General features: G+C 50.8%; 1 protein-coding gene across 4 annotated transcripts in view; it reads right to left on the bottom strand.

The window, feature by feature from the left end:
* Window positions 1-7,475, bottom strand: part of sumf2 (sulfatase modifying factor 2) — a 32,095-nt gene extending 24,620 nt beyond the window's left edge. For 2 of the 4 annotated variants that reach the window (XM_038786137.1, XM_038786139.1), the window contains exons 1-3: window positions 7,338-7,474; window positions 3,697-3,841; window positions 1,577-1,691 (exon numbers count right to left, since the gene is read on the bottom strand). In XM_038786137.1, the coding sequence (XP_038642065.1) occupies window positions 1,577-1,691; window positions 3,697-3,841; window positions 7,338-7,395 (318 nt within the window). In that variant the 5' untranslated portion in view covers window positions 7,396-7,474. Of the gene's footprint in view, window positions 1-1,576; window positions 1,692-3,696; window positions 3,842-3,967; window positions 4,122-7,337 lie in introns of those variants that run through there. The other 2 variants (XM_038786141.1, XM_038786138.1) reach the window with 2 other exon arrangements.
* Between the last annotated feature and the right edge of the window lie 5,111 nt (window positions 7,476-12,586).

The following is a 12,586-nucleotide window of genomic DNA, read 5'->3' as shown; positions in this document are numbered from 1 at the left end:
AATGTTAGAATCTACTGTAAAGATGAGGCGCGGGATTCTCCGGTATCTGGTGTGAACCACTCCTGCGTCAGGCCGCCCGGAAGGTTCGGAATCCTCCGCACCTTCGGGGGCTAGGTCGGCGCTGGAGTGATTGGCGCCGCACCAACCGGTGCTGAAGCGCCTCCGCCGGCCGGCGCAAGTTGGCGCATGCGCAGAAGCGCCAGCATGTTCCCAGAACCACTGGCGTGATTCATGCGCATGCACAGGGGGTTTCTTCTCCGCGCCGGCCATGGCGGAGCTTTACAGCGGCCGGCGCGGAGGGAAACAGTGCCCGCACGGCACAGGCCCGCCCGCAGATCGGTGGGCCCCAATCGCAGGCCAGGCCACCCCGCAGAGCCAGGTCCCGCCGGTACAAACCTTGTGTGATATACGCAGGCAGGACAGGCCGAAAGCGGGCGGCCGCACGGAGCATCGCGGATCAGATAATCGCCGGGGGGGGTTAGGGTTTGGGTTAGGCCGCTGCCAACGGCCCCCGACGGGCGCGGCGCCGGAGAATTCGACAGCCGGCGTCGGGGCGGGATTCATGCCACCCTCCCCCCCGCCGATTCTCTGGCCCGGAGGGAGGTTGATGAATCCCGCCCGAGGAAACTGGACAATTAGAAACAAATCGGCTCAAATTCCAAAAGCCAGAATTAATCATTGCAGCACAGCTTCAGCACAGAAGCCTCAGGTTTGCATCTCTACTGCTTTGACACGGCAGTTGAGCACTTGCAGCTTATTCGACCCCCCATTTCGCCAACCCACTGCCCACCCTCCTGGGGATTTTCCAGTCCTGCCACTGTCTACAGGGTCTGGCGCCCTGTGCCATCCGCTGCTGGGAAACACGCTGCAGGGATCATCAGCGGAACCGGGAAGGGCCAGAATGTTTTGCTTGGTTTCCTTTGCTGAGTGCAACTCCGCAATACCTGGATACGCAAAATATTGAGACTTATTACCACTTCCGCATGTCTTCCTCGTTCTCCCCCTTGCTAAATTTTACCCACTGATCAATATTTTATAAATTTCCTCTGCCATGATTGCACCCACGTGGCATTTACAAAAGAACAAAGAAGAGTATAGCACAGGAACAGGCCCTTCGGCCCTCCAAGCCCGTGCCGACCATGCTGCCCGTCTAACCTAAAACCTTCTACACTTCCTGGGTCCATATCCCTCTATTCCCATCCTATTCATGTATTTGTCAAGATGCCCCTTAAATGTCACTATCGTCCCGGCTTCCACCACCTCCTCCAGCAGCGAGTTCCAGGCACCCACTACCCTCTGTGCAAAAAAACTTCCCTCGCACATCTCCTCTAACCTTTGCCCCTCGCACCTTAAACCTATGTCCCCTAGTAACTGACTCTTCCACCCTGAAAAAAACCATCTGACTATCCATTCTGTCCATGCCACTCAATTTTGCAGACTTCGAACGTCTAAGCAACCTCCCAACCTGCAATATATATTTACTGCAGCCTTATAAAGCAATGATGTACCTCTCTACAACAATTTCCTTTTGAGTGCTATGCTGAACCGCAATTTCAATCATGAGAATTAATATTACCTCAATTCTTTGCGTCACTTTGGTTTTCAATTCTTCCGATACAAAGTCTTCAAATACAAAACTCCAACCAAATGACTCTGCTTCCGTTTTGTATTTTTCTGATCTGATAAATTCTCTGAAAACATTGCAAAGGGTCAAACTAAGTATTGGGAAATGAGCAGACACCGAAATTCAGCTGCGTAATTCATCAGTGAATGTGACACTCACACACGCACACAGATATTCTGCAGTGTGATTCATCAGTAAATGGTGGAGGAGGGACATTCAAACCGTTTTTGGGAATAGTGGGAGCCATACAAGGCGAACAGGTTGCACCTGAACCGAAATGGGGCCAGAGTCCTGGCCGGGAAGTTCGCTGGTGCTGTTGGGGTGGGTTTAAACTAACTTGGGAGGGGGTCTGGGATCCTGAGAAGGTTCAGAGGGGGGAGATACACAGTCAAAGTTAGACGAGACATCAAGTAAGTCAGGAAAGCATAGAAGTTCAAGGCCAGTTGAGTTACAAGGGAGTTTGGCAAGATTGGATGGCATTTATTTCAATGCAAGGAGTCTGACAAACAAGGCAGCTGAATTGAGGGCACAGATTAAAACATGGAGGTATGATGTCATTGCTGTCACTGAGTCATCGTTGGGAGAGGGGCAGGATTGGCAGCTCAATATTCCAGGATACAGGATCTCCAAGCATGATAGGGGAGAGACGTAAAAGAGGAGGAGGTGTTGCAATGTCAAGCAGGGAATTAATTACAGCAGTGAGGAGGGACGACATGGAACCATAGAATCGCAACAGTGCAGGAGGCCTTCGCTTATTGAGTCTGCACTGACCCTCCAAAAGAGCACCCCACCTAGGCCTACTCCCCCACGCTATAACCCCACCTAACCTGCATGTCTTTGGACTGTGGGAGGAAACCGGAGAATCTGGAGGAAACCCACACTGGCACGGGGAGAAAATGTAAACTCCATACAGACAGTAACTGAAGGCCGGAATTGAACACGGGTCCCTGATGCTGTGAGACAGCAGTGCTAACCACTGTGTAACCGTGCCACCCCAACATTAACTGGAGTAGTCATAGTGTGAAATGTTTGGAGGGAGCAGAATTCTTAAAACACGTCCAGAACTTTTATGTAGAAGGTCCTGGACTTAATGTTCGATAACGAAAATGGGCAAATGGTTGCCGTATCAGTGGGGGAGCATTTTGCAGACAGTGATCATAACTCGGTTAGATCCAAGATTGTTATGGAAAAGGACCAGGATGGGTCTGAGATCAAAGTTCTAAACTGGGGGAAGGCCAAGTTTAATGAGATCAGATATGATATGCCAGAGTGAACTGGGAGCAGACATCTTTAGGTAAATCTGTGACAGAACAGCGGGACACATTCCAGAAGGAAATAGGGAGAGTGCAGGGCCAAACTGTTCCAATCAAGAAAATACGGGGCCAACAATCCAGTGAACCCTGGAGTTCGAGGGATAGAAAGTATTGGATAAAAAGAAAAAAGGGGCGGCACGGTGGTGCAGTGGTTAGGACTGCTGCTCACTGCACTGAGGTCCCAGGTTCGATCCCGGCTCTGGGTCACTGTCCATGTGGAGTTTGCACGATCTCCCCGTGTCTGCCCCCACAACCCAAAGATGTGCAGAATAGGTGGATTGGTCACTCTTTTGAGGTCCATCAACAAAACAGAAGAAAGGAAAACAAACTGAGGGACAAAGAAAAAAAGGGCCGCACCTGTCAGGGGCACTGCCCGAACATCACAACAATCCAACGGAAACTTAAAAAACATCAAATAAGAGTGCAGTTAAAGGGGTCAATAAAGCACCCCAACCCCTGCGGTGCACTGGGCTGCTTTGTCCTGGATGGTGTCGAGCTTCTTGAGTATTATTGGAGCTGAACTCATCCAGGCAAGTGGAGAGTGTTCCATCACACTCCTGACTTGTGCCTTGTAGATGGTGGACAGGCTTTTGTGAGTCAGGTGGTCAGTTACGCGCGCGGGATTGCTAGCCACCGACCTGCTCCTCGTACCCACAATATTCATTTGGTTAGTCCAACAGTTTCTGTAGCGACCAATAATCACTTATCTGGAAATTATTTAAAGCAAATGGTTTTAAAACCAACCATGTTTTGTCTCACCTAAATTCCTCATTGGTGACTGGATGCTGATTTAACGCAAATGGTTTCACAGTAATCTTTCTGACAGGACCTTCTCCGTCTCTGGCATCAGCTTCAGTGGTGCCCATGTGAAATGTGCCGCCCGGCAGACTCACCACTATAGCATCTAAAAAACAAGATACAAAACAAAAGGGATAGTAATTAACGGGCATTCATTGTGGACTGATTAAGGAAAGCCCTGCCCTGCCAACCAATGAGATGATGTACGGTCTGACTGTGACCTCACACTTACCCCCATAACCTTTCACCCCCTTGCTCATCAAAAATGTACCTCGCTCTGTCTTGTAAACATCCAAAGTTTGAGAAAGGGGGTTCCAAAGGCTCCTGACACTCAGAAAGCAATTCTCCTCATCGCTGTCTTAAGCGGGCGGCCCCTTATTTTCAAACAGTGACCTCTAATTGACTCTCCCACAAGGGGAAACATCCCCTCCACACCCACCCTGTCACTGTCCCTCAGGATCACTGCCAACATTAGAAGTAACGTCAATTCAACAGAATGAGCTGTGAGATGGGGATTTTTGTTGCATAAATTTGCAAAGGATTACAAATGTGAAAAGACAAAAAAAAAGCAATAGAAAGACGAAGTCAAGTAAGGCAAGTTTGTGGACCAGTTTCAATCAGGTTGCCTCTTATTCTTCTAAACTTCAGTAAATACAAGCCCAGCCTCTCCAATCTTTCCTCATTAGACAACCCGCCCATTCCCGGTATTAGCCTTGTAAATCTTTGCTAAACTGCTTCCAACACACTTGCATCATTTCCTAAATAAGGTGACCAAAATTGTACACAAGACTCCAGATGCTGTCTCACTGTTGGTCTGGACTAGTGAAGCCTAACCAGCCCCCCCCCCCCCCCCCCCCGATTTTTAAATTCAATTCCCCTGACAGTAATTAATTGGTTCGCACTGTAGCTTCACAGCGCCAGGGTCCCAGCTTGGGTCACTGCCTGTGCGGATTCTGCACATTCTCCCAAAGTCTGCCTGGATTTCCTCCACGTGCTCCGGTTTCCTCCCACAAGTCCCAAAAGACGTGCTTGTTAGGTGGATTGGACATTCTGAATTCTCCCTCAGTGTACCTGGACAGGTGCCGGAATGTGGCGACGAGGGGATTTTCACAGTAACTTCATTGCAGCATTAATGTAAGCCTACTTGTGACAGCAAAGATTTTCCTCATGACTTGCTGTAACTGTATATTGTCATGCATGTGTAGCCACCTGGGATGGCCACTTCCAGAATACAAAATGGACGCTCGCAAAACATAGAACATAGAACATTACAGCGCAGTACAGGCCCTTCGGCCCTCGATGTTGCGCCGACCTGTGAAACCACTAAAGCCCATCTGCACTATTCCCTTATCATCCATATGTTTATCCAATAACCATTTAAATGCCCTTAATGTAGGGAACTGTGGACAATGCTAGAAAATAAACAGGCACAGAGCCTGAATGTATATTTGGGAAACAGCTCCCGGACGGAATTGAAACTATGGGTCGATTAGCATATTGATGGCCCATCTCTGGGAACAAAGGAAAGACATTCAAGTAACAGATACTATTGCAGACATTCCCAGCGCCAGTTCCCCAACCAAAAAGCACAAACAAAGCAAGGCCAACGGCCACCTAAGACATGCCCAGCCATCAGGGCACCCACCCCTTTATTGGTCAAGATCGATAACAGTGATCGAGAAGCGGCCCAATTAATTGGGACCAAGTTTAAGGCCCGCCTAAAAGCGCGCAAAGCCTCTCCAAGAATAAGAAGGAACCCCTCACGAGAGATTCACTCTCTTGGACTTGGCTGTCAAAGCGGAGAGACCAGTCCACCAGCATCAGCAGAAGCAGTAAGTTCAAGGTCAACGCTCGTTACCAGACGGGACGACCATAGCTGTTCTCCTGTTACCTCTTCGAACCCAACAGCCTCAGATCCGAACAATGGCCATTGTTCCTCTGACTGAGTGGGCACCCGAAGTTAAGTATAGGCATTAGCGTTAGAGATAGTTTAGTTTGTAGTACTGTTGTGCATGAGTAGATCCTACTGTGTGTGTAAATAAATATTGACTTTGAACTAACTAACTGGTATATTGGGTCTTTGATCGGTATTCGGGTTTGAACCTTCTGGGGGTATCAAGAGATACATGGCAACTCTTAAAGTAAACATTATTAGGATTAAGGAAGGCAACCATATTGACCGCCATATTTAGAACCAGATAAACAGAGCAACACATGCACCAGGACACCCAGATCCCTCTGAATCTCAGAGGTCTGCAAATGCACCATTTAGATAATAGCCTTCTAGAATCAGAGAATCTCGACAGTGCAGAAGGCTATTCAATCCATCAGGTCTGCACTGACCCACCGAAAGAGCACCCTAAATAGCTCAGCTCCGCCTGCATGTCCCCGTAACCCCACATCATCTTTTGTACACCAAGGGGCAATTTATCATGGTCAATCCACCTAACCTGCACATCCTTGAACTGTGGGAGGAAACCTGAGTACCCAGAGGAAACCCACGCAGACACGGGGGGGGGGGGAACGTGCAAACTCCACAGTCACCCGACGCCAGATTTGTACACAGTTCCCAGCAGTGAGACAGCACACCCCCCCCCCCCCCGGGCACCCTCACCCCCCCCCCCCCCCCCCGGGCACCCTCACCCCCCGGGCACCCTCACCCGGGCACCCTCACCCCCCCCACCCGGGCACCCTCACCCCTCCCCACCCAGGCACCCTCACCCCCCCCACCCGGGCACCCTAACACCCAACCCCCCTCCGGGCACCCTCACACCCCCCCCCCCCTCCGGGCACCCTCACACCCCTCCCCCCCACCCCGGGCACCCTCACACCCGGGCGCCCTCACGCCCGGGCACCCTCACACCCCCTCCACCGGGCACCCTCACTCAACCCCCCCCTCGGGCACCCACAACCCCCCCCCCCCGGGCCCCCTCACCCCCCCCCCCCCCGGGCACCTTCCCCAACCCTCCCGGGCACCCTCCCACTCCACCCATGGCACCCTCACCCCCCCCGGGCACCCTCACCCACCCGGGGCACCCTCACCCCCCCCCGGGCACCCTCACCCACCCCCGGGCACCCTCACCCCCCCCCCGGGCACCCTCACCCTCCCCCCGGGCACCCTCACCCTCCCCCCGGGCACCAACCCCCTCCCTCTCCGGGCACCTTCCCCCTCCCTCTCCGGGCACCCTCTCCGCCGGGCACCCTCTCCGCCGGGCACGCTCCCCCTCCGGGCACGCTCCCCCTCCGGGCACGCTCCCCCTCCGGGCACGCGCTCCCCCCCCCTCCCCCGCGGGCACCCTCACCCACCTCCCCCGGGCACCCTCAAACCCCCCCCCCCGGCACCCGCAGCACCCCGGGCACCCGCACCCTCACCCCCCGGGCACCTTCACCACCCTCACCCCCCGGGCACCTTCACCACCCAGCACCCCACCCTCACCCCCCGGGCACCTTCACCACCCGCACCCCACCCTCACCCCCCGGGCACCTTCACCACCCAGCACCCCACCCTCACCCCCCGGGCACCTTCACCACCCCCCCCCCCCGGGGCACCCTCTCCCCCGGGCACGAACGCACGCTCCCCACCACCCCCCGGGTACCCTCACCCTCACTGTCTGCGGCTCGCGCGCAGACGGTTACAATCAGGATCCGCAGGAGCCACATCCCGCACTGCGCACGCGCAGCGCCACATCCGGGTTCCAGAGAGAGGGGAAGGGAAAGGAGCCGTTGGAAGGGGAGAGGGAGAGGGAGGGGACGGAAATGGGGGGGGGGGGAGAAAAGGAGGGAGGGGTCAGCAAGGGAGGGGAAAGGAGGGGGAGGGCAAAAGTGGAGGAGGGAAAGGGGGTGTGGAGGGGCGGTGAAAGGGAGAGGGGATAGCAAGGGGGAGGGGAAAGGAGCGAGGAAAAGGGGGAGGGGATAGAAGAGTGTGATGTGGAGAGGGAGGGGGAAGGTGAGGAAGGGAGGGGAATGAGTTGGAGAGGAAAGGAGGGCGTGGTGAAATGTGGCAATGGGGAAAGTGTTGTTTTGTCATGTTTGCATTGTAATTCACCGACATCACTCGGAGTCACATTAGTATGTAAGTGAATGTTAGAATCAAGTGAGCTGAGTGATTGGGGAGCTGGGAGAGAGGTTGTTTATAGAATTTACAGTGTAGAAGGAGGCCATTCGGCCCATCGAGTCTGCACCGGCTCCTGGAAAGAGCACCCTACCCAAGGTTAACACCTCCACCATATCCCCATAACCCAGTAACCCCACCCAACACTAAGGTCAATTTTGGACACTAAGGGCAACTTATCATGTCCAATCCACCTAACCTGCACATCTTTGGACTGTGGGAGGAAACCTGAGCACCCGGAGGAAACCCACGCACACACGGGGAGGACGTGCAGACTCCGCACAGACCCAAGCCGGAATCGAACCATCTGATTTATATATATTTGACCCACAGCCAATGTAAATAAACCATTTGTAGCTGTTGCTACACGTGTTCTTGTAATATAAATCAGGCCATCCGACAAGAACATTACATGGTACCAGGTTTTGATATCAAACACTGAGAACAAACTATGAGCCTTCTTAGAGGTCCACAGAGATTTGAAGATTTTGCAGATTGCAAAAATAAACCACATAGAGTCATTGAAGCCACCAATGAGTCTCACATTTCATGGTAAAGTCGACAGCAACTGGCGTGTTTTTAAACAACAATTTAATCGGTTTCTTACTGCAGTAAATTTAGGAGATCACTCCTATTCGCGCACGGTAGCGATGCTAACAGTGGCAGAGCCCGAAACAATTGCTGAGTTTAATACGTTTAAATTTGCAAACGGTGAAGATAGTAAGAATTGATGAACATTTCACTCCCAGAAAGAATGAAATTTGTAAACGCTATGTGTTTAGATCATGTTTACAGAAGACAGAAGAGATTATTTCATCACCGATGTAAAGTTCAAAGCTAAAACCTGTAATTTTTCTGCGGCGGATTTCTCCATGTTTCGGGACCAAATTGTGTTTGGTGTGAATGAAAATAAGCTGAGGGAACGGTTGCTGAGGGAATCTGAGCTATCTTTTTAACAAGTGGTCAAGATTTGTCAGGCTCACGAGCTAGCAGAACAGCATTCTTAAATGCTTCTCAGTAATGGCGGCATCTTGGAGGAGAAAACTCCGACAAAATGGTGATGCTCGTATCGGCATGGATCCCAAAGATCTTAACGACAGAAGTGTACATATTGTAAAACAATCATTACAGAAAGTAATGGACAGCCAATTTGATCCATATCTCACTAGGTCACATTACAAAGCGTTACCATTGTCACATGGTAGATCGCCAGCAGAGTTACTCATGAATAGAAGGTTGCGTACCACACTTCCATACTTGGAAAAGAAGGAGGAGAATGCAGTGGTAGTGTAGGAAATGCAAAACATTAAAGCGAAACAAAAGCAGTTCTCTGACAGAGTGTCCAAATCTTTACCACCTCTGAGTAGTGATGACACTGTGAGAATAGAAGATTCGGACAATTGGTCGAGAAAAGCCATTGCACTTGAAGAAGTAACACCTCAATGTACAGAGAGGGGAAGGGTTGGTTTCAGGAAGAAATCGTTGTGCGCGCTTGAAATCCAGAGAAGACTTTCACAACAATGTGATGGATGACGAATCTACGTCAGAATCAATGTCAGCTACAGTGTCAGATCGGTCAGCAGTTCCGGGGCATGAGTATGTTACGGAGAACATTGAATGGACAAGTTCGCAGCAGCGACGTCAACCAGAATCAGAAGAAAACCTGATCGGCTCAATTTGTAGATTTGGACCATTTGTACATATTCTGCTTGCTGTTCTTATATGTACAGATATACATTTGTTAAACCAGTTTTAAATGTTCTTTTTAAATTAATACTTTTCGACTCACGTAAATATACTGATGATAATGTATTAATTTCTTCCTTCAAAGGAAAGGGGGTGGAGTGATATGATGTGTTGAAATACGCTGACTGACCACCAGAAGCCTCGATAGTATATAAGTGACTGTGAGAGTCAGGTGACCTCAGACTGACTAAGGACTGGAAGAGAGGTTGCTTGTGCATGATCATACTGTTATTCATCTGTTGTTTTGTATATATTTGATATAACTCTTTTATAGCTTAAGCTACAGGTGTTCTTGTAATATAAATCAGGCCATCCGACAAGAACATTACAGAAAGGAGGGAGTGGAAATGGGATGGACAGGAAAGGGGTGCAGGGGAAAGGGATGTGGAGGGCAAAGGGGTGTGGAGGGCAAAGGGCTGGGGCCCATTCCCGTTCTCCCTCACAGGGAGAATACAGACAATAAGAATGAGCATACTGCCCAGGTCCCTCTTCCTTTTTAGATCCCTGCTGATCTACATTCCCAAGGCCTATTTCAACACTCTTAACAAACTGATCATGGTGTTTGTGTGTGGGGGGAGGGGAGGATGGGAAGGACCCGAGGATGGAGTTTTTCAAGTAAGTGACGAAGATGATTAATGAGGGAAAGGCAGTGGATGTTGTCTACATGGACTTCAGTAAGGCCTTTGACAAGGTCCCTCATGGCAGACTGGTACAGAAGGTGAAGTCATACTGGATCAGAGGTGAGCTGGCAAGATGTATACAGAGCTGGCATGATTATTAAAGACAGAGGGTAGCAGTGGAAGGGGCGTTTCTGATTGGAGTGCTGTGACTAGTGGTGTTCCGCAGGGATCAGTGCTGGGACCTTTGCTGTTTGTAGTATATATAAATGATTTGGAGGAAAATGTAACTGATCTGATTAGTAAGTTTGTGGATGACAAAAAGGTTGATGGAATTGCGGATAGTGATGAGGACCGTCAGAGGATACAGCATGATATAGATCGGTTGGAGACTTGGACGGAGAGTTGGCAGATGGAGTTTAATCCGGACAAATATGATGTAATGCATTTTGGAAGGTCTAATACAGGTGGGAAATATAGCAGAACCCTACAGACTTTTGACAGGCAGAGGGATCTGGGTGTCCAGGTCCACAGGTCACTGAAAGTGGCAATGCAGGTGGAGAAGGTAGTCAAGAAGGCATACGGCATGCTTGCCTTCATCGGCCGGGGCATCGAGTATTATAATTGGCAAGTCATGCTGCAGTTGCAGAACCTTAGGCCACACTTGGAATATGGTGTTCAGTTCTGGTCACCACACTACCAGAAGGATGTGGAGGCTTTGGAGAGGGCGCAGAAGAGGTTTACCAGGATGTTGCCTGGTATGGAGGGCATTAGCTATGAGGAGAGGTTGAATAAACTCGGATTGTTCTCACTGGAATGACGGAGGTTGAGGGGCGACTTGATAGAAGTCTACAAGATTATGAGGGGCATGGACAGAGTGGATAGTCAGATGCTTTCTCCCAGGGTGGAAGAGTCAATTACTAGGGGGCATAGGTTTAAGGTGTGAGGGGCAAAGTTTAGAGGAGATGTGCGAGGGAAGTTTTTTACACAGAGGGTAGTGGGTGCCTGGAACTCGCTGCCGGAGGAGGTGGTGGAAGCAGGTACGATAATGACGTTTAAGGGGCGTCTTGACAAATACATGAATAGGATGGGAATAGAGGGATACGGATCCCGGAAGTGTAGAAGGATTTAAGTTAGACGGGCAGCATGGTTGATGCAGGCTTGGAGGGCCGAAGGGCCTGGGCCTGGGCTGTACTTTTCTTTGTTCAGTGCACCCAGCTCAGTCGGACGGCCGCTGCGCTGTCCCCATGTGTCTTCAACAGCTCTCCAAACGAACACCATGGCATGTAATTCTTGCGATTTAACGGAGAAAGATAATTTTGGGCGGGTTTGGCAGGGTGTTCCTCGCCAGTTTTCTCGGTGAGATTCACGCTGCTATCCAACCACACTTAATCATTTTTCTGAGGCCTTGGGAAGTTTTGCCCCAGTCTACCCACACTTGGAAATGTTTTCAGCAATGACGAGCTGAATTGGCTGACAAGGACAGCTCCTCAGAGCTCAGACTGTCATTTTGAAATGGTGCCCCGATCCCTAGGTCAGCTTGAGGATTCCCCACCACCCATCCCATGGGCAATGTTAGTCTGGGACTGCCAAGGCACGTGGGTGCCAGAAGAGCAGGGTTTGACTCTGCCATGCCGCTGACCACCCACGGGTCTCCAATGGCCTGGGAGACCTCCCCAGGTGCCATTACACAGAGCCATGGTGAGGTCTCCCAGATACAGGCGTACATTCGGGAGAATTGGACAGCGACGTATTTACATGCGCCAAATGGCGTCGCTAATCTCACTGGAGGCGGTTGCGTGAAATTTAACGGCCTCATCGCATCACCGAATCGGGCACAACGAGGCCGCCCGATCACGCCCCATGACTGAGTGACATTCCTCGACCTTTCCCTGAACCCCTGCGCATTGGGGTTGGTTTAGCTCACTGGGCTAAATCGCTGGCTTTTAAAGCAGACCAAGCAGGCCAGCAGTTCGATTCCCGTACCAGCCTCCTCAAACAGGCGCCGGAATGTGGCGACTAGGGGCTTTTCACAGTAACTTCATTTGAAGCCTACTTGTGACAATAAGCGATTTTCATTTCATTTTCATTTCATTTCATTTCATTTTCATTTCATTGTTTTTATAGTCATCTAATGCTGTCGAATGCCTCAATTGAAGTTGCCTCCACCACATTTCCAGGCCGACGCGCAATCCAGACCCCAACCACTCGCTGCTTGAATATGATTTTTCTCACATCACATTTGCTTCTTTTGCAAATCACTTTAGCCTCTCATTCTTGATCCTTTTACGAGGGGGGGGCAGTTTCTCCCCGTCTGCTCTGTCCAGCTTCTCTGAGCCACCTTCTCTCCGAGAAGGACGGTCCGAATGCTGGAGCT

This window comes from Scyliorhinus canicula, chromosome 27 (assembly GCF_902713615.1).
Source record: "Scyliorhinus canicula chromosome 27, sScyCan1.1, whole genome shotgun sequence".
NCBI classification, from domain to species: domain Eukaryota; kingdom Metazoa; phylum Chordata; class Chondrichthyes; order Carcharhiniformes; family Scyliorhinidae; genus Scyliorhinus; species Scyliorhinus canicula.
This window is presented reverse-complemented; position numbering and strand designations above follow the sequence as displayed.